Source organism: Watersipora subatra, chromosome 3 (assembly GCF_963576615.1).
Source record: "Watersipora subatra chromosome 3, tzWatSuba1.1, whole genome shotgun sequence".
Lineage (NCBI taxonomy): Eukaryota > Metazoa > Bryozoa > Gymnolaemata > Cheilostomatida > Watersiporidae > Watersipora > Watersipora subatra.
Window position 1 is genome coordinate 62,839,595 of NC_088710.1, and position 25,151 is coordinate 62,864,745.

General features: G+C 38.1%; 2 protein-coding genes and 1 pseudogene across 3 annotated transcripts in view; 2 read left to right on the plus strand and 1 right to left on the minus strand.

The window, feature by feature from the left end:
• Positions 1 to 25,151, plus strand: part of LOC137391430 (mitochondrial ubiquitin ligase activator of nfkb 1-like) — a 40,732-nt gene that overhangs the window by 3,398 nt on the left and 12,183 nt on the right. The window lies entirely within an intron of this gene.
• Positions 16,908 to 18,373, plus strand: LOC137390847 (uncharacterized; annotated as a pseudogene).
• On the minus strand, positions 21,412 to 21,984 carry LOC137390848 (general transcription factor II-I repeat domain-containing protein 2A-like). The gene has a single exon (XM_068077166.1). The coding sequence runs from the start codon at positions 21,982 to 21,984 to the stop codon at positions 21,412 to 21,414; it is 573 nt and encodes a 190-aa protein (XP_067933267.1).

Below are 25,151 nucleotides of genomic sequence, written 5' to 3' on the forward strand. Positions count from 1 at the left end.
AAGTCTACGTCGAATGATCAATTCACTGAGGCCAGTGACCTTAGGCCTTTTGGTATCTTCCATCACTGAATTTATTTACCCATGAACAGTAGCTGAATCTGTGACCGCTTGCACATTGGTCATTTTCCACTTTAGCGCTAGATTGATTCCTTCCAATGCAGCTTTTAGCTCAGCAACATTTATATGAGCGCCATTATCCTCTTTACGTAGCCATGCTGCATCCTCAACTGTGTGACCATCTATCTCCAAAGACACTCCGAGAGCCAAGTTGCTTGCGTCACACCACACAGTACACTGAGAGATCTTTTTGACATCCACTTGCCGCTCATTGGGTCTTGCTCCTGTACTCTTTGAAATATTTCATCCAACAGAGATTTTACAGAACCAGGAACTGTTTCAAACCAATCTATGTCATTGGTCAGTCTCTTTACATAGCTACAAGCAACTTTTAACTATCCAGCAACTGGATAATGTCCAACCAGTATGCCACAAATGGAAACAATGTCTCTTTTCGTAAACTTTTCTGAAACTGCAGGCAGATCACCATCTCGCTTCCAGTTGTACTGATCATCTTCTGCATTGTTTACTCTAAGACCCAACACACGAGTGTCTGATAGTGTTACTGGATCTTTTGCCACAAGTCCAAACTTTAGTAAATGAGCTCTAACAGCATCAGCTTGAACCACATCCTCGTTTACCCAAATGTCATCGATGTAGTTATCAGTTCCATTGCAAATCTGTTCATTCAATGACAGCACTTTATTTATGATCTTGGACATTATCTTGGAAGCAACATTCAAACCAAATCCCATGCGTGTCATTACATACGCTTTGAATCTGTACTTCACTATTTGAAATATTTTCAGACTGGTCTCGATATGAATTTGTAGATATGCTTTCTTCAAATCTAACAGACATGCTTTACTTCCCCCTAGCCTCCAATCTTGCAGTTTTTCTTGGCTGATTGCAGTCTCAACACCTGGATGATTGTGAATATAGTTGTTGAGTTCACGGTAATCCATACTTGGGCGTGTCTACTTGGGCTTGTTTGGTTGTTTTGCAGATATCAATGGAATTATCCCTTCGACAACACCATGGACTGTGCTATGATACAACTCCAGCCATTCATCATCTATCCAGTGTTGCACTTGTTCATCAAGCTCTTATCTGTCATCATCCCTTATTTTGTATTCAGAGCAATGATTTTGTAGAATTGGTTCATCATCTTTCCATTTCCATTTGACAAACCAAGCACTACCATCGAACCATGCTGTGAAACCTTTATCATCAATCTCTAAACTACTCTGGTGTCTTGTGCCAACACTTATCACTGGCGCCTCACCAGCAAGCTTAACACCATTGTGAACATCAACATTAACTCCACCGAGTTTAGCAATAGCATCCGTTCCCAATATCACTTGTGCTCCACCTGCTAGTGCTGGCGCAATTAAGCACTGAAGAGAAAACTTTTCATTTCCTGTGACGTTGACTTCTAAAACAGTTTCACCCTTACACTCAGTAGTTTTGCAGTTTAACATGCTGACAATTTGAACAGGACCGCTAGGCTTTTTACCCAATTTAACACAAAAATCATCTAAAACCACAGTCTGTTCGCAACCATTATCTACAAGAGCTCTTGCCAATACTTTGTTTACATAGATATCAACAAATAGTAGCGCCTCTTTGTTCAGTGACTGGTTGCGGGGAGAGTATCCGGTGCAGACACTCCCCCATTCTCGTTTCCCTTAGCCTTAGGGCAATTCCTAGCTGTGATTGCCAAGCTCTTGACAGTTGTAACACTTTATTAGTTTTTTTGCACCCTTTACAACCTTGGATGGGCACTAGTGGGCTCTATGACCTCTATCAGTACAAATTCAACAAATCTGTCCATCAGGTTTTGAGCCTACATACCCCATTGCACAGACTCCTTGTACTCCGCCATTGCTAGACATAATCATTCTGGCTCTCATGGCTAACTCTGACAATGAAAGTTTTTCAACTGCAGAACTGGATTTTATCTGGGTAGCTACATCAATGGGTAATCGAGCCACAAAAGCACACTTCAACAAGGGCTCTGGTATTGTTTGATAAATCAGAGCTACTAGCTACTATATCTTTCTTTGTAGTTGTTCATATGTACAAAAGTTATTTACTCCAAAAGCAGTCATTAGCTCCTGTTAAATCAGTGCATAATCATTTTTAGTGTCTGCTGACAGTTGTTTATATATGGCAAATGCCGGTCCAGACAAAAAGAGTGGCACGAAAGACTTCAGCTCCGTAACATTCTGCAGCTCAGCTACAAGCTCTAACTTGTCACACCACTCAGAAAAGTCACTACTCTTCTCTACGTCTTCATAAGTTTTGATCAAGTCGGAAAGTTTCTCTGCCATTATTGTCACAGTTTTGCCGAAATAGTTTGTAGCATGTTTATCAAATATTCAGTAAGCAGCAAGTCGCTAGTACTTTTATTCAACGTCAAAACACAACTGAACTCTTAGCACTGTACATAGTCTCGCACACAGTCATTGTGTCAAGCATAACGTAATGCAAGCATTGCATTGCAATAAGCTGTTTTCAACAAGGGAACAAACTGTACAATCCCAAATCATAGTTAAAATATATCAAATACATTCTACTCAATGCAGACAAGCTCAGCCTGTCTTGTGTGGAAGTGTAGCGTACTGTGGCTCTGCCTGACTAGGTTTTGTTTTGCTGGTTTCTTTGCGTTCTCTCATAGCTTTTGGTAGAAAGCTATTGTAGTAGACACTGAACCTTAGTTTTGATAAAGTAGTCTTGTCAATTCATAAATTCATCGTAGGCCTATGATTTTGTTAAAACAGGATGAGTCTCTTTTCTGCTGAGGATCTCATTAGCAGACATAGTCGCGGTTGCTGTTTTGTTTTGTTGCAGTGGGATGTTATCAAGTTGTTCCATGGCATCAGTGATTTTGTAGTGTCTTTGATTCCTGCTATACACTTTAATGCTTGATTTTGAATTTGCTCCAAATTATCTGCTTCATTGTTATTTAGACTGCAGCTGCCTACTCAAGATGAGGCGGACAAGGAGGGTTATATGCTAAAAGCTTAGCCCTCTGAGGCGCCCAGTAAAGTGCACGCGTGATCATGTCTAGTTGGCGCACTTCTGTTGTAGTTTCAGACAGTAGGCTATATGCTTAGGGGAAGACGGGGGCACAGTGAGCCAATTTTTTTGTTTCTCTAATAAAATATAAGTGACTGCTTGAATTGAGCTGAAACTTGGTCTATAGAAAGTTCAACATGTTGTTATTATTGTATTTGAATTGTAATGCTCCACGTTGGATCAATTGCGAGAATTTATTGTTTTTGCAACATGTTACACCTGGCTCACTTTGCCCCACTACCGGGGCAAAGTGATCCACCCAATGGGGCAAAGTGAGCCATAGCAATAAATATGTGATTTGATTGCACATAATATATATTTGATATCTTTATCTGTGTTAAAACATAAAGTGTGACAATTGGCTAACTGAATTTGACTCATGACTAAGACATAGAACATGGTAAACTCAATATACATAGTTTATAACATAAAATCTGGGAGCAAGTCGTATGAGCATTATCGTGAAATAATGTAGTAAAAAGTGTGTTGCCTACAATGTTTCTATCAGCAGTATTATTGAGAATAGTTTATTTTACAGTATAAGCAGATAAATCCATTCTGGATGTAGTTCGATTTCTAACCCTCAGAGTCCCACCAGTGTTTATTAGCTGTCCCAAAAATATAACTATAGATTCGAAGTCAACGTCATAAACGTTTTCCTTCTCTGGATAAACAAAGCAGTTTCCAGCTTTTCTCATGAAATTGATGGTAACAGAGTTTTCATTACATTTCATGACTCTTCCTGCATAATAAACATTATAGGTTGACTTGCAACAAAGTTCACATTACAGTTATTTGGTATCAAAAGATTCACTATGTCTTTCTCTGCTGTGTTGTAGGTGCAAAATAGGTGATTACAAGGTGATTAATAGGGTGATTACAAGCTCTTAAAAGTTAAAAAACGAACAGTTAATCGTGGTCATCACGAGACCGCCGTAGATTAGAATCTCTTTCCAAAACGGCTCAAATGGGACGTAGCTGTACAAGATGGCTTCTGTTTACACTTTCACGCAACCTCATCCGTCAAAATATTTTTACAAATATACTTCACGCATTCAATAAAACCATGTCTATTGTTCTTACGCGTCTATTTCATTGTTATTGTAATGCTGTCACATTCAGCACTGATAACTTATAACTTACCGTGAAAATTCGTTTAATTTTTTAACCCTAGCTCGAAGGAGTGCATATCATTGTCTGATAAACACGACGAGCCTTTTGGTCACCTGTGATAATTGAAAAATGTTGCAGAAATTATTCGCGAAGTATGGGTCACATGATCAGATTACGACTAGACTATTAGTTCAAGTCGAAACAAAACTGTAAAGTAGCGAGCATCTATATTTGATACGGGGTCTTCAGTAAAACCCGAAGTGCTTGTCCTAAACTAGTGCTACGAGAAGTTTTATATTGAGCATTTTATTGGCCTTTCAGTTTATGTGAAAACATCACGTGACAAAACAACAACCAAATGTAATGACTACGTCAGAGAAATAAACTGATTTCAATCTACGGTGGTTTCGTGATGGCCGCGATTAACTGTTCGTTTTTGAGCTTTTAAAAGCTTGTAATCACATTTTCACATATTGTGCACCTACAACACAGCAGAGTAAGACATGGTGGATCTTTTGATACCAAATAGCTGTAATGTGAATTTTGTTGCAAGTCAACCATTGCCAGTTTCGTACCAAACTAAAACATGATCATTGATGTTAGTATTGTCTCTAGTAGGAGTTGGCACATCTTCCCTTTCATCTTCATCTGAACTTTCTTCATCAGAACACAATAATTCTTGGGCTAACTCTTCTGATGAAAAATCTGTTTGCTGTTTTTTCTTAGTTTTTCTTGTCTTGTTCTTAGTCACAGCTACTTTGGATGTTTTTAGCATAGATCTAAACCAAGTAGACACATGTTGCTACACTTTAAACAGATAGGCTCACCTGCTCTCTTGTTTCTTGACCAGCTTGGGGGAATGCTCGAGTCATTAGCCATGCTGTATTCGTAAGCTAGTTCACGTACTTGTTCAGTAGATAAATCATAAAATATGTTGTCTTGATTTTTTACATGGCCAGCCGACACTTCTCGCTTCTTGGTGCAAACTAGTTTCACTTCTGCGCTGTGCACCTCCAACACGTCCTTTTTCAATATGCCTCTTAAAAGTCATACAGTTCACACCATGAATTTTGGCAGCTTGTTTAGTTGACTTTCCATTTTCTTCTTCAATAATCTTTACAGCATATTCTACTTGATTTATGTCTGCCTGCCAAGGTTTACCTGGTTTAACTGTAGTTTCATACCATTCTAAAATTTAAGCAGTACTTGCCTTAGTTTAGTGTAACATTTTCAAGAGGTTGTGTATGTGTGGGGCAAAGTGAGCCAGTGGCTCACTTTGCCCCAATTGACTTTTCTTGAGAAAAATAAGCATGCAAGAAATTGTAGATGAGCAAGAGTTTTCATGTTTTACATGCTTACTATAATCATATGGGATAATATTTCTCTATATTTTTATTTATGTAAAACAAAGCATTAACGCAAAATGAAGACCACAAACCCAAAGCTAGAAATTTACAAAAACCATTAAAAATCAGTTTTTTGGTTATAAATTTCTTACCTTCAGCTTTCCAGTGCTTTTTCTTTATTCAAAAGGACCTCCAGTGATCACATGAACTCTTGTGAAAACGATAACTTCAAATACAAATTACAATTTAAAAAATATATGGTGGATCACTTTGCCCCTTAACACAGTGTACCCCGCCTTCCCCTATTGAATCTCAAATTCTCTCGTTGCGTTCTACCTAGGTGCTGACTTTATGCTAGCTGCTCCGATACTCTCCCAATCAGATTGTATACTGGCATATAAACTATGGTGAGGCTATTAAACACAGATATTTTGTTCTTGTTGACATTGAATTCTATTTCCCGTCTTGTTGGCCATGTTCCAGTTTTAGATAGGTTTTTGCTGAAATAATGTAGCGTCTAGGGTAGATGAGACTTCCTGGTAAAGAAGCGTATCATCGTCAAACAGAGCTACGGAGCGGTCAACACTTTTTGGCAAATCATTTATGAATAGTAGAAGTAGTACTGGTCCAAAAATAGATCTTTAGATAACACCAGGTGAAACTGGGAAAAAGCTAGACATGCAGCCATTCAGTATGACTCGTGATCTGCCATGCAGAAAGCTGTGGATTCAATCTGATAAGTAGTTATCTATTTTTTCATTCTTCATAAGCTTCTCCGTCAGTGAAGCATGTGGTACTTTGTTGAAAGCTCTTGATTAGACTCGAACTGATAGGTGGACACTTTTATGTTGGTGAACAGAACTGAGAATGTGGGTTAGTTTTGCACATAACTTTGTCTCACAAGATATTCCTTTCCTAAGCCTGTGTTGTCTATTGTAGAAGCGTTTTTTATTTTTGCAAGCAGATTTCTCATTACTTGGTGCTCTATGATCCTGCATGGGATGCTAGTTAGTGAGTGAGATAGATCGGTAGTTATTTACTACGTCTGTGTACCTGGATTTATGTATGGACATAACATTGGCTAACTTCCACCTCATCAGCAGTTTTCTTTGCTCCGACAATTTGTCAATTATCATTATGAGGCAGCTTGTGTGATGTCAATCATATGTCCTTTTTTTCAATGCCACCAGTGCCAGGGACTTTGTCAAGCTCAAAGTTTTGTAGTGAAGTGTATGTGTAGTGAAGTTTCACTTCACATTTTACATCCGTTTTTGCCAATTCTTTACATAAGAGGTTGTCTTGTCTGCTAATTGATGATTCCTGGTGAACTGTTTCAGTAAGTTTCCTAATGTCGTATTTGTCACAAAGTGGTGATGCAATGTGACAGGTTCGAGATATCTGGTGTTGTGATTGTATCCTGATGTCTGCACAAGGCTAAGAGTTAAGACGTCCGGGTGTAATATTGCGGCTAACTATGTATAAGTAATAATATGCAGAAGATTGCTGTGAGAGTATGATATAATCCTTTATTGCTGACTTGTAGACATGCACGCTGTAAACTGAATTTTTTTGAACTGCTGCAGTCAAGCTATTTATACCTCCTTACAATTATTCTAGAAACTTCCAGAAATTCCATTCAGGAAAAATCTAGTAATAGAACAATGCTTCTAAATTTATGATCATGACTCATCAGCGTATTGCGCAATAGCTATTGTCATGCTATAACTTTGTTTATGATACTATATACAGCAATCAGAATCTGTGACAGTATTAATTGATAGGTCTTTAGCTTTCGAAGGTCGGTAGCAGCATTCTTCTAGCAGAGACACTTGATTTCTCACTCAAAACTAATTTTCATGTTGTTTGTGCCATTTGGTGTTATCTGTTTGCTTGCAAGTGATTCGTTAATAACAATCATTACTTCTCTCCATGAATTTTTTTTGTGTATAAATAGTTTCATTGTTATAATCAAAGATCTAGTAGTGTTGAATAGAGTTGTCAATGTGTGTTTCATTTAGGCATTCTATGTCATAATTAAAAGTTTCAGTAGATAACTCGTCTGTTTTGTCATTTAGTGGTCTGGTGTTAGATAAGAATATGTTTAAACCACTGTCAGTTTTCTGAATTCTCGGCATTTGGCTGAATTTTTTCAGGTACTGCCATACTCCCCAGATTTTTCTTTGATTTAGATTTCTGTTTATGATATGGTACAGTGTGTGTTTTTTAAAATTTTCTGATTTCATGTTTGATTTGTTGTCTTACCGCATACTGTTGTTCCCTAACTTCCTTGCTTTTATCACGCTTGCAGAGAATATTAGCATCTCGTGTGGCATTCACCTTTTCAGGAACTTCATTTATCTTGTTCATCAGAAATTTCCAGTTTGATTTTGTATTGCTCAAGCTTTAGAGAGGGATTGCTTTGACCAGGTCTGTATTCCCTAGTTGCAAGTTGGGGCGGCACATGTTAGGCGACTAGTTATGAACGCCTTTGGATTGTGGGGCGGTGTAAGCCCCCAACAGGGTTCGAGGCAGCGTCCTGAAGCTCTTTTAAGGACTTTTGAAGACCTTTTAAGCATCAACAACCCTCTAAGTATTCATAAATGCAATCAATTGTAAGCATCAAAGTCTTCATAAATATATTCTTTATGGTTCACAGTAGGCCAAACTTTTTTTATTCAACAAACGTTATAAAACTTTTGACACTACAGATTTCTGTAGCTACTACTTCTTTATTGCAATTCTTTATTCAGTGATGAACATTGAAGACGCAGGACACAGTGAAACCTGTAGTAAAGTTTATATAATCGCTAAAATGTGTACATAAAGATAAGCAGAGTAAAATACATGTATGACAGACAATAGCGCAAAACAACAATGTTTATACCAGCATTACAGGTTCAAGTATTTATGCATTTACATCATTAAAGCCAAAAGATAATTGAGACAAATTAAACCAAATAAGAAAATGCAATTAGAAAATTGTAAAAATCTTACCTTTGCTTCCTTGACAGCACTTGCGGGATTAAATAGGTGGCTGAAAGCGCCTGAACTTCATGTCCGTAGTTTTACAAGTTTAGAACAGGTGTGTATGAATGCTAGGTAAAACTATAAATGACCTAAGCTACCAGAAAGGCAGTGGCAAGACTGGCCCCAAAAGGAGAATAATGGATATGGATAAAATATTATTGGTTGACAGCAGTCAACCCATCTTTCATAAGCAATAAAAAATACATTAGGTCAGGACATCGGAGAGGAAGTGTTTGGGATGGCTAAAAACAAAACACACTAACCCTAAGGTGAATGATGAATCATCGAGACCATTACACCATGAGTTAAATTATGGCGGAAGTTGAATTATTTTGTAGCTTTCATCATGGTTTTTGCAAATGCATTATGGTTAGATTGAACATTTTTAATAGCGATAAATAATAATTTTTTAATAAATTTATAATTCTCGCAAGCCATTGAAGAGAATATTACAGAAGTTAAGTTTTCAAGTTACAGCTGTTTATCACATTTTTGAAAGATGGTTGTAGTAAGAACTTTCTGATCATCCCCAAGCGTTTAAAATCATGGAAGTATGATGTGATGGTCCCCCACATTCTATTTTACTACCTCTGGGCTTACTACTGTTGCACTATCAAATTGTCAATTTAGATAATAACATGAAATTCACCAAACATTTCTTCAACAGTTTTTTAAATACTTTGTCCGACTAGTTCATGCCAAATGCAGTCCGAGGAAGCAAATTTTGCTCAGGAGAGTGTTCAAATTGGTGAGAAATTGACTTGGCCTGTTATGGGGCATGTGTCAGTGGCCTGGGCCTGTTTTATATCGAAAACCAGTATAATCGCATATCTGTGAATTTGCAGATGGTATCAAGTGTTGGTATATGATGGTGTTTTTGTAGAATAGTCTTGTTCAGCTCTCTAAGGTCAAAATCTCAAAGTACTATTATCATACAATCATTTTTCTCTGACACACACTTGCTATTCACCCACACCTTTTTGAGCCTCCATAAGGCGCAACATGAGTATCTTACATTTTTTTAATTATAGATGACCTCAGGATATTTGACTTTTCGTAGCTTTTAATGCTGCCAAACTGTTGGGGATTAAATGCATTTCTGACCTAAATCCGGTGATTGTCTAGATTGAAGGCGGCAAATACTGATTCATAGCCATGATTTTCTGAGATCTGCCAATAACCTTTTTGAGACTAATTTTCTGAATTTCTTGGCTTCCATAAAACGTCACAAAAATTGATTTCATCAGTTCTTACACAGTTTTTTGTAATAGGTACAAACTTTATTTGATGCGTCACTTTTTTCTTAACTACCATTAAACTGCCATACCTAAAATTTGGCCTACCTATTACTGCTATCTACAGCATTTTCTTGACGCCCTTCCTCAAAAAATCACAAACTCCAGAAGGAACTACATGTCTAGATTGAACTGGATCATTACCAGTCAACTGAATTTTATGCTCAATAAAACTCCGACTCCCTGGCATGTCTGTGAACATATCAGAGTATCTTTCAACAAGCGGCGCTAACTGCACCATGACTTCCATTCAAGTTGTTGTCATGTTGGACCATTTTTTTCACAACTCTTTCACACTGCAACAAGGAAACCCTAGGTTGTCATTGAGAACCTCTGTCTCATCATCAATTTATCAAGGGCATGACAGAGGCCACCTCAGACTGCTACTGCCTCAACAAGTTGTTATGACAGGTCTTCCTTCCAATCACAAACTCATGCAAACTGACTTCAGCAACGATGCTAACAGCACCTTTTCATTTTGTCAATAACATTTTGTTGTTTGTTGGTAACAAGATAAAAGATTGATCACTAGTTTGCTTGTGTTTCTGCTTATCTGTAGGATCATAGTAATGCTTATGGTGATGCTCATACTTTTTTTAATTGTTTTGGCATGTGCAGGGTATCTTCAAGATTTTGAACAGCTCCTAAACATATCTATCTATCACCTTTGTATCCGTGTTTTCTAAGATTCAAAATTCACCAAGGATGTGCACAGATCTACAAACAGTTTGACCATACATAAATACTACTAGGTCTTTTGTAGAACTTTTCAATAACAAACAGCGAAGTATTGATGTACCTATATACCTATATCTTTTTACATTTGTTTTAAAGTATAGTTGCACTTCTCAGGCCATTGCAAAGTGAGTGATTAAGAGTAGTAACCAGCTACTTTATATGCATAAGAGGTTGAACTTTCTCTATACAAGTGGAAACAATTGAGTACCTATGGCTCTTGACATCTCTATTAGAAACAGAGTTTGGAAGCATAGTTCATTGAGAGAATTAATCCGTACACCTGCAACAGTGTGGAGCATTAATACTCTTCAATGGAACTGCCTCAGAATAACCAGTTGTAGTAGTTGTTAGTAATAGTAGTTGCATAATGACCCTAAGTCAAAATACAGCAATGATCCGCCCCACCAGGCAATAAATTTGTACGTATGTCTAAATCAACTGCCACTCTCTTGACTAAAGCGTCCATCAGTGGTATCTTTTGTAAATGCCAATTCCATATATTCTGGACACTACACTTCATGAACGTAAGTCATAGTAGATTTTTGTTGGAACAACATATTGAAGCCTCCATAACTTTATGGAGACTTCAATGATTTATGATATGATTTATGGTTTCTGATAAATTTATTTTCCGAGATCAGCAAGACCAAAAAAACATGATTGATTGAAAGTACTTTTTCTTGTATTTCTCGTATTGCTCGTTATTAACTTGGGAGTTTTCAAGTTTGTAAGATTGAAGCGAAGCATTATTAGGGCTTATAATTGGTACCACAGCCAAAAAAAATTAGCATGAACGAGTTGAGGCTTGTCCTTGGCAGGCCATTTTTAGGTTCCATTTGAGGTGGCAGTCATGAAATTAACATGTATCTCATTTTGATCATCGCTGATTCTCTTGATTGATCCTATATAATATATAGGATCATAAAAGCATATTATGCTCCACATTCATAAGCTAAAGCTACCAGTCTCCCAATAGCGAAGTGCTTAGGAGGGCTAACATTTCGATCAGGAGGAATAACCACAGTTGCAGGTGCCGATGTACTGGGATCTGGAGCTGGCATTATTGGGATGGTTTCTAGAATTGTTTTAGTTTCTAAGTTGAATGTCTGAGTGGTTGAGCAACCAGTATAACGACAAAAAAAATTCTGTTGCCGTCTTTGGTTTGACGTGGTGAACGCCAGGGGTGCCAGGCAGAGTTTATATTCCTTCCCAGATCTTGTCAAATCCTTGCCTTTGGTGTTCTGCAGCAATGTCTTTTTTGACGCAAAGATGATATATACAGTCTGGTTTGGAGATGCAGCTGCATTAAAAAATTCAATGGCATTCCTCGCTCCATCTTTAATAGCTTTCACACTTGTCCATACAGATCTTTTCACACACCCGCCCACACCATCAACCGCGCCTTTGCCGTGGCTGGTAGTAAAGTAGTTCCACTCAAGTGACACATCAAATGTTTTTTCTTAGATGGTACAGATTAGAAAAGAGATACTTTGACTTGAACTGACTAGCGGCTCTATCTGAGAACACTTTAACATGTCGGGTCTTGAATTTTTCTGTAGCTTCTTTCAGCAACACACTCATATACTTGTGAACCGCCACTTTATCATGGTCTAAAGAACCAGAGACAATAGCGTAACTTTGGTGTCCTTGTGACCAGATTACTGCGGTGAAGATTATAATTTGATTGTGATTTCAATAAGCTGGTTGGATTTCGTTCTACTGCACACGTGCATAATTTTCAATTAAATTTACTTGAATGACAGCAGTTCTGCCATCAATGTTGCCTTTTGCTGTTTCAAAAGCTTTAGATTGCTTTTTCCTAATGTAGCTTTGTCTTAAGAATTCTGGCAGCATGCTGTCGAATAAATCTAAAACATCTTGCATCACACCATGCGCAATCAGGCGCACAGCCCTCCCTGTAGTCTCCCACTGCTGTCACGTTACTTCGGAGTTGAGACTATCAGCTTCTATAAACTGCTTAAACTCCTTCATTCTACACAAGCATGCAGCGCAGTCCTCATAGTTGAACATACATGATTCTCGGGTGCTATCACATTTGATTGAAATTATCAAGTCTGTCATATTAGTCGGGAAAACCTAGGGTACCCATTGCTTTTAGTAGTAAACTCATGTTTTCATTAATGCTACAGCAGCACATGTTGTGTGGCAGATCGGACAGCAGTTTTACATTTACTGGGCGTAGCTCAGCAAACTTTGACTTCCCAATGTCTGCATCAGGAAGTTCTGCTTTGATGCACGGGAATGTTTTACTAACTGCTGAATAAAAATGACGCTTTTGGATGTGAGTCTCCCCTTGTTCATCTAACACGATCACTTTATCTCTGTGTGCTTTTCCAGGTGCTTGTCTACTGATTTCATCCCTCAAGTAAAAGTCTTGCACTTGTGTATTAAAAGAACCTTGCCAGCTTTACCCTAGAATGTTGTATGACTTACAAAACTTCGCCACATCATCTTAAAGATTAGACCTGTAATGCTTTTAATAATAATTGTAAAATTTTATAACGTCAATTCTGTTATTCTTGTATATTTGAAAGCTAAACAGCAACTGACTTACTACATAAGTGAGACAAGAGAGTAAAAGGATTATTACATAAGAATTACATAACAGATGAGTAAGTCAATATGAACAAAGAGTCTGACAACAGCTATATACAAATACAAGATAATGACTGTGGTCAATGTCAACAACTAGTACATATTCAACAAATTCCGGCTAACTTGTTTATTATCAGCTAGCCACCAATCCATCAATGTAATGATATAACCACAAGTGCAAATCAGTCAGCAATCAGGTGCAATGCCTTATCGCTGCCGATTCATGTCCAAATGGACAAAAACAAGCTGCTCTAATTGTTTACCTTAGTAAAATTCACCGCTCTTCAGCATCCTCCTACCTTTAAAAATAGCTGTTTTAATATTGCCCCACAAAGTAAAAGAAATAAATGAAATCACTGCTGCCCTTATGTTGTCACTATTTGCAATACGATGATTCTCCTCCAGTTTTATATAAATTTCCAGCAACCGTTGTCTTATTCATTTCATATTATATTCTCAGAGAGTGTAGACTTCTTTATAACTAGATAGAACAGAAACTTATTGTACACCTAACTCTCTCCTGGAAAGGGGTGAAAAAAGTATGTCAGTCTATATGTATGCCTTTACTTTTTTGGATTAATGTTGTTTATCCATGTCTTTAGTTTTTGCAATTTTTGCCAACACTTCACATTATATTTTATTAGCTATTTGTCATATGTTAATCAAGTTTTAAAAACTTAGTTTCACGGTGTTAATATGTAAATATACCACAACAAATACATCTATAATTCTGTGCGGAACTTTAGTACTGATTCCGGGAGGGCAGTTACAGTGAAACTTTTCCTCTATGAACACGGGATTTCATCTACAACTACAAACGACACTCTGACAATTAAACTCTCTACTAGAGCTCCAACTCTCTGCTCATGCAATAACCAACAATCAACACATTTGTACAGAAGAACAATAAAATCTAAAATAAGCAAGCACAAATCACCTATCAGGCATCAACCATTTGCACGGAAAGCTTTTAAGACTACACACCAATGAACAATTATCTACACATAGTCTAACCAAGCCAGTCAGCCCAGCACCAGAGCCACGCAGCCAGAGCCAGGAAACCAGAGCCAACAGCCGACAAGACTTCTGCATAGATAAGTTGCAATTCTGTAATGTGTTAATTTTAACTTTCCTATTTGATTATTACCTAGGTAAGTTGATTATTACCTAGGTAAGTGATTGCACGCTGCTTAAAGGTTGACTTGCAACAAAATTCACATTACAGTTATTTGGTATCAAAAGATTCACCATGTCTTACTCTGTTGTGTTGTAGGTGCCAAATACGTGGAAATGTGATTACAAGCCCTTAAAAGCTCAAAAACGAAAAGCCGCCGTAGATTGGAATCTCTTTATTTATCTGACGTATTCATTACAGTTGGTTATCGTCTTGTCACGTGATGTTCTCACGTGTATTGAAAGGCCAATAAAAAGCTCACTATAAAACATATTGTAGCACTAGTTTATGACAAACACTTCGGGTTTTACCGAAGTCCTCGTATTAAATATAGATGCTCGCTACTTTACAGTTTTGTTTCGGCATTATTCAATCGTCAAGTCGTAATTTGATCACGTGACCCAATACTTCGCAAATAATTTTTGCAGCACCTTTTGATTATCACAGGTAACCAACAGGATCGTCATGATTATCAGACAATGATATGTACTCCGAGCTAAGGTTAAAAAGTTTAACGATTTTTTACGGTAAGTTATAAGATATCAGTGCTAAAAGTGACAGCATTACAATGACGATAAAACAGACGCGTAAGAACAATAGACATAGTTTTATTGAATGCGTGAAGTATATTTGTGAAAATATTTCGACGAATGAGGTTGCATGTAAGTGTAAACAGAAACCATCCTGTAACAGCTACGTTCCATTTGAGCTGTTTTGGAAAGCGAATCCAAATTACGGCGGTCTCCTGTGGCTGCGATTTTCTGTTCGTTTTTTAGCTTTTAAGATCTTGTAATCACATTCCCATATATTTTGCTCCTACAACACAACAGAGTAAGACATGGTGAATCTTATGATACCAAATAACTGTAATGTGAATTTTGTTGCAAGTCAACCTTTAAATTAAAGATTTTTCTGATAGCTGCCACGCTATATGATTTGAGATTAATTTTGTCAATTAATCAGCGCAATTGGAAAGTAACTTTGTTATCTTGTTAACTTTGTTAAAGTTAATTTTGTTAAAATAGTTTTCTTAGGTTTCCCACATTCCTTGTTGTAACATCGGTATTGAGCGAGTGACAACATAAGGCAGCACTGCGTTTAAATTCAGGGCAATAATTAGGACATCACCTCAATCATCTCATTCTTACCTCATTAGGGCCATCTAATTTAGATAGCGGCTGTGTGTGTGTAATTCAGCTGTTTTGAATGTACAACACGGCACAGGCATTCTGAGAGCTCATAAAATAATTAAAACTGCTTGCCATAGCATCACGGTTTCCTACTAAACTTAGGTTTTGTGCTACCTACCTTTTGTTTCTAAAAACTTTCTAATTTGTGCTGTTAGATTACTAGGTTAATCATGTCTGAGACGCATGTCAATGCACCAGATGCCTCAATTGATGAACTTTCTCGATCTGGCTTTAGCCAGCTGACTTTTTCAAAAATAGCTGTAGAATCCTCAAGCCCACTGTCTCAGTCAAATAATGAAACATATTGTGTTAAAAGAACTGAGATTAGAAGTAAAACTGAAGAACTAGACTGTTGTCGAAAATTGTAGTAGCTTTCATAGGTTGTTAGCTGCTGTTCTTTCTTCCCAGAAACAATTGTTTTATGATAACTGGGAATGCTTGAAAAAACAATTATCTGAATGTAAAGCCAATGTCATACAAGTGTATGAGCAATGGAAAATCATGCGCAGCGCTCTCGAGACTGACTTGAAAATGCGCAACACAATGGATAGAGTGGTGGCGGATAACGAACAACTGATGGTAAGAATTTTGCAACGAATAAGTCAGTTTTCAGCTAAAGCTAATACCACTTGTTCGAGCAACTCTAGTGTGACTGTTTTACCAAACAGTCAGTTGCACCTTCATTCGCCTGCATCAGCGAGCCGCTCATTTAAATCCCGATCCATGTCTTCAGTTTCTAGATCTTCACAAGCAAGTTCAAAAATTAAAATGATGCAGATAGAAGCTAAAGCAAATGCTGCAGCTCTAAAAAAGAAACTGGAAGCATCAAAAACCACTCAAGCTCTGGAACAACAAGTTCAGCAACTGACAATGGCCGTTGAACAAAGCAAGTTGCAAGCTGAATTAGATGCTGCTGAAGCTCAAGAGCATGTCATCTCTCAGGCTTTAGAGGAAGACACTAGTTCTCTCTTTCACCCGCCTTCTCAAGGCGTGACACCATTTATTATTTCTCAAGGCCCGACACTGGACACTCACAAAGGTTTGCAATTTGCTGCACCACCAGCCATTGAGCACGTAAAAAGATATAATGCATCTCTGAGCAGCAGCCCAATCTAGGAAATTCCTACTCAACCTGACATAAAAGCGCAAATTAATTTCATTCCCAACCTGCAAAAAAAACACAGAACCTTTTACACCACTACCAAAGCTACCGCCTGACTGGTCCAACCAAGCCTCTTCTCCTCAAACCATTTATCTACCACCAGATACCATGAAGCAGAACCCTATTTCAGGTCCAATTATCTTGGGCTCGTCTATGCCTGAACATCAAGCTTTTGCAGCTACGCTTGCCCAAGCCATCCACACCGTCAAACTGAAACCAGCTGAACCCACTATATTTTATGGCGATCCATTAACCTATTTAGACTGGAAAGTAGCATTTGAAGGGCTCATCGAAGGCGGCAATCACTCACCTCTTCAAAAACTAGCATTTTTACAGCAATACCTAAGCGGAAAGGCTAAGGATGCTGTAACCGGTTATTTTCGGTAAGGAACTGAAGAAGTTTTTCAAGATGCTAAAAGAAAGCTTGACAAAAGATTTGAGCAACCACATATTTTAGCTGAGGCTTACCGATCAAAGCTGGGATGTCGGCCCACCATCAAAGAACATGACAGCGAATCCTTACACAAACTTGCAAACTTTCTCGAATCATGCAAAACAGCTATGAAATCTCTGCCCGAGTTGTATTGTCTTAATGATCGATATGAAAATCCTGGAGAAATTGCCTCGTTCTGTAGGCAGGCGATGGGCTAAAGAAGCAACAAAAATTGAAGCAAACACTTTCAAGTTTCCTACCTTCTTTGATTTCTGTGATTTCCTCACACAAGAATCAAATGTCCCAACAAATAGCCTTAGCGTGGCTTTGGCCAAAAGAGCCACATTGAGTCGAAGATATGACAATAGTAGCAACCAAAGCAAACCACCTTACAAAGCGAAAAAGCGTGTAACCACACTATTAGCTTCAGAAAGCAAAACCACGTCTAAGCACATGCCACTAGAAAATGCAAAACTTAAACATGCAAAATACCCATGCCTGCTGTGTAACATGGAAAGCCATACTACTGGTACCTGTTTAAAACTAGAAAGAAAATGTCACAAAGACATTTGAACAATTTTTTATTAACAACTACCTTTGCTACTCATGCTCCAAGCCAGGTCATAGAATGAACGAATGTCGTCACCCAGAAACCATCTACAAAAAGGGCTGTGGGCAACGACATCTCACTGTACTTCACGAGTACCATAGAGGAGCCTCTCCACTGCTCCAGCAATCAAGCTATACACAAAGTCAAGATGGCGCAAAAAAGACCTCACAGCAACAGAAGCCAAATCGAAACCAAAGCAGTGAGGGTAACTTCTCACAACCACAACCATTTAACAAGGATGATCCACCAGCAAACAATCAAGCCCCTGCAACAGTACGCAAATGTACAGACACTGGTAAACAGCCTGCTAATCTCGCATCATGGACAATTCCTGCTTACATATCAAGCAAGAAAAATCCTGAACAAGAAGTTCTTGTATATGCGTTATTAGATTCTGGTTCAAATCGTACGTTCATAACACAGAAAACTCTACAAAGGCTCAATGCACCAACTTATGACACAAGTATGAAAATCAGTACACTAAATGACGTCAACGGAACTAAATCAAGCAGGCAGCTGCTTCAGGGCTGATGGTTCAGAGGTATAACAAACAAAAATATGTTGAGTTGCCATCATGTGTAAGCCAATCCAAGATTCCATACAATCTTGAAGAAATTCATAACTCGATGTCTGTTCCCGACTAGCCATACTTACGTCATCTCGCTACTGAATTTATTACCTCGAGTGAAGGTAGCACAATTGAACTTGGATTGCTAATTGGAAGCAACCTATCACAGGTATTCATCTCTAGACAGGAGGTAAGCAGAGAGGATCAGGAACCCTTTGCTCGACTACCTGATCTAGGATGGGCATTGATGGGAAATTCAGCTTTACAAACCCCTTCACCTAACTTGATGACCATAGTAAACTTCGCAGTATCACAACCAACAGTGCGATCAAACATATCTTCAAGATTCATACTGAAAATTCAGATCACGAGAACAACAGTAAAAAACCTAAAAGATAAAATACTAAAGATCTTCAGTTCTGATTTCCATTCTAAACCGGCTGATGAAAACAGAACTCTCTCTATCGATGACTTGGACTTTTTAGAACTCATGGATAAACAAACATATAGAGATGAAGAAGGCTTTATCACAATGCTTCTACCCGTGAAGCGTAAGCCTGGCCCAAACAAATCGAGACTACTTGCTATGAGTCGCTTTAAAACTCTCCAGAAAAAACTCACCGATCCAAAATTCTCTGACCACTACTATCAGTTTATGGATGAAATAATCACACAAAGTGATGCAAAAATTGTGCCAAAAAAGGAGGAAGACTTAGCCATCCCTTGGTACATTCCTCACTTTGGGGTGTATCACCCAAAGAAGCCTGGAAAAATTTGAGTTGTATTTGATGTGCAGCCAAAATAGAAGGCATGTGTTTGAATGACCACCTTCTACAAGGGCCTGACCAAATGAACAGTCTTGTTGGCATTTTCATGCGATTCCGCAATGAGAACGTGGGAGTCACTTGCAATATTGGCAAGATGTTCCATCAGTTTAGAGTTTCTCCTAAACACAGAGACTACCTTCGATTTTTGTGGTTTAATAAAGACGGTGAAGTCACCACATATAGAATGAAGGTGCACTTATTCGGTGCTACCTCCTCTCCAGCTTGAGATTGACCAACCAGAAGCTGAGATATAGCCAGCCAAACACAGGTCTACCAAAAAACAAGTGTTTTGGTAGTCATCAATATATGACGTATGAAATCGACTTGTGTGCCATTGGTCAATTTAGCCAACTAATGCGCTCTCCTATAACAATCACGGCGTTTTAATTGGTTTAATCCCTGGAAGTATAGAACAATCAAATTGGGCCTTACAATCATTGCTCTGAGAATTCCGAACCAGCCCCTCTGACGTGTAGATTAGTTTTAGAATAAAATAATTACACGCATCTATTATTTCGCAACATTCTGCTATCACTTTCTACAAATTATATTAGTTACATCATTTATTCTATACGCAGTTATATTATTATTTTGTATAATATGCATTATGATTATAATATTAATCATAAAAAATAATAGATAAGATAATAGATCAATAGAAAAATCAAGTCAAAAGTTATCGTTTTCTTTTTTTACAGCAAGAGCAGCACGGTCAAGTTATTCTTTTTAAGATTATGGCTGTAGTGAACTTACAGTCTGTTAATAGTGACGATAATCATGAAAATCAACTAAATGCTGCCATAGATACACAATAGAAAAATGATGAATGAACAAAAATTCACATTCTCATTTCTTATTCTAAACGACTTGCAATCGCGGATGTCGCATATAGACTATACACGCGCCGTTCGTTGAACAGAGGATCTTCAGAGCATATCCGTGGAGATCGAGTTAAAATTTGAAGCACAATAGTCAAAATATGCTCTTCTGTTTTGACAAATCACGGCGAGGGGTTGTGGGCAAATGCCTTTACCACACAAATTTTGCTTGATTTTCCTGAGAAACCAGAGCTAGTCTGTAAATTATTTACTATCGCGAGAAGCTTTTCACATCTCGTAGCCAAAACAATCATTATACGTAACGGCGGTAAGGGTGGACAACTCCGGCACATGAACATTAAGTCGATTTTATACGTCACAGTTTTCGGGATTTTCGAAGGGTTTTCCTCTGATTCTTTATTAGGTAGACCTGTGTTTGGCTGGCTATATCTCAGCTTCTAGTGGGTCAATCTCCTTGATTCTTTTTTTAGAACATCAGTCAACACCTCAAGATAACTAATAAAGCATAATAATATTATTCTTTCTCTATTCTTTAACTAGACCTGTGTCAAAACTGATTACCTTAATTGAGAGCTAAAATCCAACTAAAACCTTTGTCGACGATTTTTATAAAATTTTAGGTGGGAGTGTAATGCTTTTAATAATAATTGTAAAATTTTATAACGTCAATTCCGGCTAACTTGTTGATTATCAGCTAGCTGCCAATCCATCAATGTAATGATATAACCACAAGTGCAAATCAGTCTGCAATCAGGTGCAATGCCTTATCGTTGCCGATTCATGTCCAAATGGACAAAAACAAGCTGCTCTAATTGTTTACCTTAGTAAGATTCACCGCTTTTCAGCATCCTCCTACCGTTAAAAATAGCGGTTTTTAATATTGCCCCACAAAGTAAAGAAATAAATGAAATCAATGCTGCCCTTATGTTGTCACTATTTACAATACGATGATTCTCCTCCAGTTTTATATAAATTTCCAGCAACCGTTGTCTTATTCATTTCATATTATATTCTCAGAGAGTGTAGACTTCTTTATAACTAGATAGAACAGAAATATATTGTACACCTAGCTCTCTCCTAGAAAGGGGTGAAAAAAGTATGTCAGTCTATATATATGCCTTTATTTTTTTGGATTAATGTTGTTTATCCATGTCTTTAGTTTTTGCAATTTTTGCCAACGCTTCACATTATATTTTTTTAGCTATGTGTCATATGCTAATCAAGTTTTAAAAACTTTTAGTTTCACCTAGGGAGTAAAAACGCTTCAGCACGGCACCGCGGCTTAGCCAGCGCACATCCGAGTGGTAGAGTAGATCCCCATATTCTGCATCCACATCAGAAAGAAAAGCCTGAAATTCTCTGGTACAGCCCTCTTGCTCGGATTATGTTGACAGTTTTCACAACTGTGTTCATTACATATCCAAGATTGACTGTCTTGGCACAAAGGGCTTCTTGGTGAACAATACGGTGCATTTTAACAGCCTCACCTTCAGTCTCTTTCACCTTAGCGCACACCATAGACGCCGTTCCTTTATGTGCACCTGCCATAGCTGGAGCCCCGTCTGTTGTAACTCCACACAGCTTGTCCCATTGAAGTCCCATTTTGTCAATTGAGTCTGACACAGCTTCAAAAATATCCATACCCGTTGTTGTGCCTTTTAGACTCCTAAAATCGAGCAGCTCCTCTGTAACTCCAAAGTTCTCGTCCACTCCCCGCAAAAAAATTAGCAGCTGTGCAGTGTCTGTGGCATCAGTGCTTTCATCGCATGCGATGGAGTAAAAATCAAAAGCACAAGCTTTACCAGACAGTTGCAGTTTAACGTTGGCTGACAAGTCTTCAATGTGTCGCGCAACTGTATTTCTGGACATGCTGACATTGTTGAACTCCTGCACTTTCTCCGGGCACATTATTTCGGCGACTTTAACGAGGCAGTGTTTTATGAGGTCTCCATCTGAAAAAGGCTTGTGTGTCTTGCGATGAGTTGGGCGACCACATAGCTGGCTATTGTAGCCTTTTCCTGGACTTTTTGAGCACGCAAAAAATACTGTTGCTGACCCTGCAGTTTTGCTACCATTTGCTTTACTTGCTGCTCTCGCTCAGCACCGTAGGATGCATAGGCCTGATGTTTGGTCTCATAATGACGTCGTACATTATACTCTATCATAACTGCCACATTTTCAGTGCAGGTCAAACAGACACACTTCCCCTTGAATTCTTTGAAGAAATATTCACTTTCCCACCGTGTCTGAAGTTTTCTGCACTCACTTTCTACCTTTCGCTTCTTTGGTTCTGCCTTGTTTAGTAACGGTTAAATTTCTTCAGGGATTGGCCTTTTTGGTGGTAGATATGAAAAGCCGAACGCGCCGAATGACCGAACGCACTGAATGACTGAACAAACCAAATATTTTTTAGTAATATTTTTACTAATTATATGTATTTTTGCCTGCAAATAGAGGCACAAATAATATTATATTTTATATTAATATTAATTCAATAAAGATTAACTAACTGTCATAGATTTATATCAATATCCGGTTGAGTTTTATTATTATCGGCTCGGTTTATGTTCAGATCTACGTTCTATATAGTATGCAATATATTGGCCGTTATTCACAAACGTAATAAAATATATCTGCCGTCAGATATCACAACTATTATTTTAGTATTTACTTGCCTTTTTGGTGGAGCAACTGCCTTGATCAACAGTAGCTCCTCCTGGTGTTAAAACTTAGAAGTGCAGGCAAAATTTGAAGTGCGGGCCATATTCCATTCTGTTTATAAAATTTCTTGCGGGCCAATTAAAAATGGACTGCGGGCCGCAGTTGGCCCACGGGCCGTAGTTTGGACACCCCTGGCTTAGATGATTGATCAAATATATTTGTTTATTAGTTTTTATTTTTATAAATACATGTAAAACATTTATTCGTTCGCTTGTTAGACAACAGTACAAAAAATTTGACTAGTACCTATATATATATGTACTTGTACAAAGTCTAATCCAAAAGTTTCAGAAATGGAGCTATAATTCAAAACGCATTGCTTCAATTTACCCATCTAGTTAGTCCCTTTCAAAGACTCCCCTTGGTTACAAATACACTTGTTCCATCTCTTCTGCCATGATGTCATGCAATGCTGAAAGCCATCAGTGTTGATGTTGTTTTGCTCTCTTGTGCCACATTTAATCGACTCCATACTGTCAAATCTGGTTTCTTTCATAGTAGGTTTAAATTTAGGAAATAGCCAGAATTCACAGGGAGCCAGATCTCGTAAATATGGAGGATGCGGTAGAACGGCTATGTTGTTTTAGCGCATCACTGCTTCACAGAAAATGTAGTGTGGGCGGGTGCGTTATCATGGTGCAGCACCCATGAACCTGTGCGCCACACTTCAGGTCTTTTGCTCCTAACTCTTTCCCTAAGACGACTCAAAATCATAATATGAAAATTTTAATTCACAGTAGTACCTTGTAGCAAGTACTCATGATGTACTACTCCACGAATATCGAAAAACGTGATCAGCATGGTCTTTACACCTAACCGAGACATCTTCGCCTTTCTTTGTTTTGGGAGTCTGGAGACTTCTACTGGCTACTTTGGAATTTAGTCTCTGGGTTGTAACCATACACACAAGACTCATCCCCAGTTATTACCTTCAAAAGAAAGTTTTTTATCATTCCTTGAAGCTTCCTTAAAATCATTGCAAACGTGCATCTTGAGCTCTTTGGTCATCAGTTAGCAAGCATGGCACGAACTTTGCTGCAACTCTTCATGTTCAAATTGTCAGTTAAAAACCCTTTGAACATTTCCAAAACCAACTCCAGTCTCTCCAGATATCTCTCTAATGGTTAAACAATGATCTGCCATGACTAGTGACCTCACACTGTCGATTGACAAACAAGTTCTTGCCAAGGCTGATCTGCCAGAACTTGCATCATCTTCAGTGCTGTCTCTACCTTCACAAAAACGTGCCTATGTTCCACTCAAAAACTTGTTTTCTCTTGAGCAGCATCTCCAAAATCAATATTTAACATTTGTACTGTCTGAGCACTTGTTTTCCCTAATTTCACGCAAAATTTAATGCAAATATGCTGTTGCGATTGATTAGACATAATAAATTTGTTAAAAAATCACCAGAAGCACCTGACAGACCTTGACATATCATTGGCTCACGTGAGAACACGTCTTCATAGCATCCTGAAATTTTGTGGCAACACTCCAGAGATGTCCAGTAAACGCTGAAATGGGTTTTTCCACTGTGCAAATATGCAAATGTATACAGCTCCATTCTGGGAACTTTTGTATCAGACCTCATATATCAGTAAACTAATGTAACAGAGCATAACAAGTGCAAAGGCACAGGTATCACTCCTCCGATTGCCCAGGGTGTGAGCATCGTCTTATATAGCTATGAAAAATGTTAAGCCCAGCCCCCTTTACTGCTTAGCTGATCAATGTCTGGCCGATAAACACAGAGGTGTGTGGGCATAGCCGACTCGTATTGATGGCCCAGCGACATCCACCACAATACTGTTTGGCTTGAAAATACCTAGTTTTTTTTCTAGAACTTTCTGATCATCGGCAAGTGCTTAAGATCATAGACGCATGATATGGAGGTCACCTACATCTTCCAGTCTATCTCTCTCATCTTTCATGGAGGTGTACATATTATAGTAATGTGAGCAAATGCTCCCTTTTATGAAAGTGGTCCCAGTAGCAAAAGGGACATCTGAAATTATCTGTCAGCATTTTTATGTATTTATTGACTAAATGCTTGCTGAGTAGAAACTATCGATCGCTGGTTGAATGTTTTAATTCAACCAGCAACAAACCATCAATTACTGGTTTTGCTATTTATTTTGTTGCTGACATCAGCAATAAACCTTTGGTCATGCTTCCGAACAAGGGATGAGAGTTGAGTTGAGAAATAATTGAAATAGTTTTCATTGGTTGGAGTATTGTACGTCTGCTACTTATATTGAAGATGATTAAATAATTATATTTGTTTATTAGTTTTTTTTCAATTTTTCAGAAAGGTTTGTCAGTTGTCTTGTTAGGCAATGGTACAAAAATTTGGT

Bases quoted from the DNA above. Each gene is read 5' to 3' on its own strand.
- LOC137390848 (XM_068077166.1), bottom strand. From the start codon at position 21,984: ATGTGCCCGGAGAAAGTGCAGGAGTTCAACAATGTCAGCATGTCCAGA.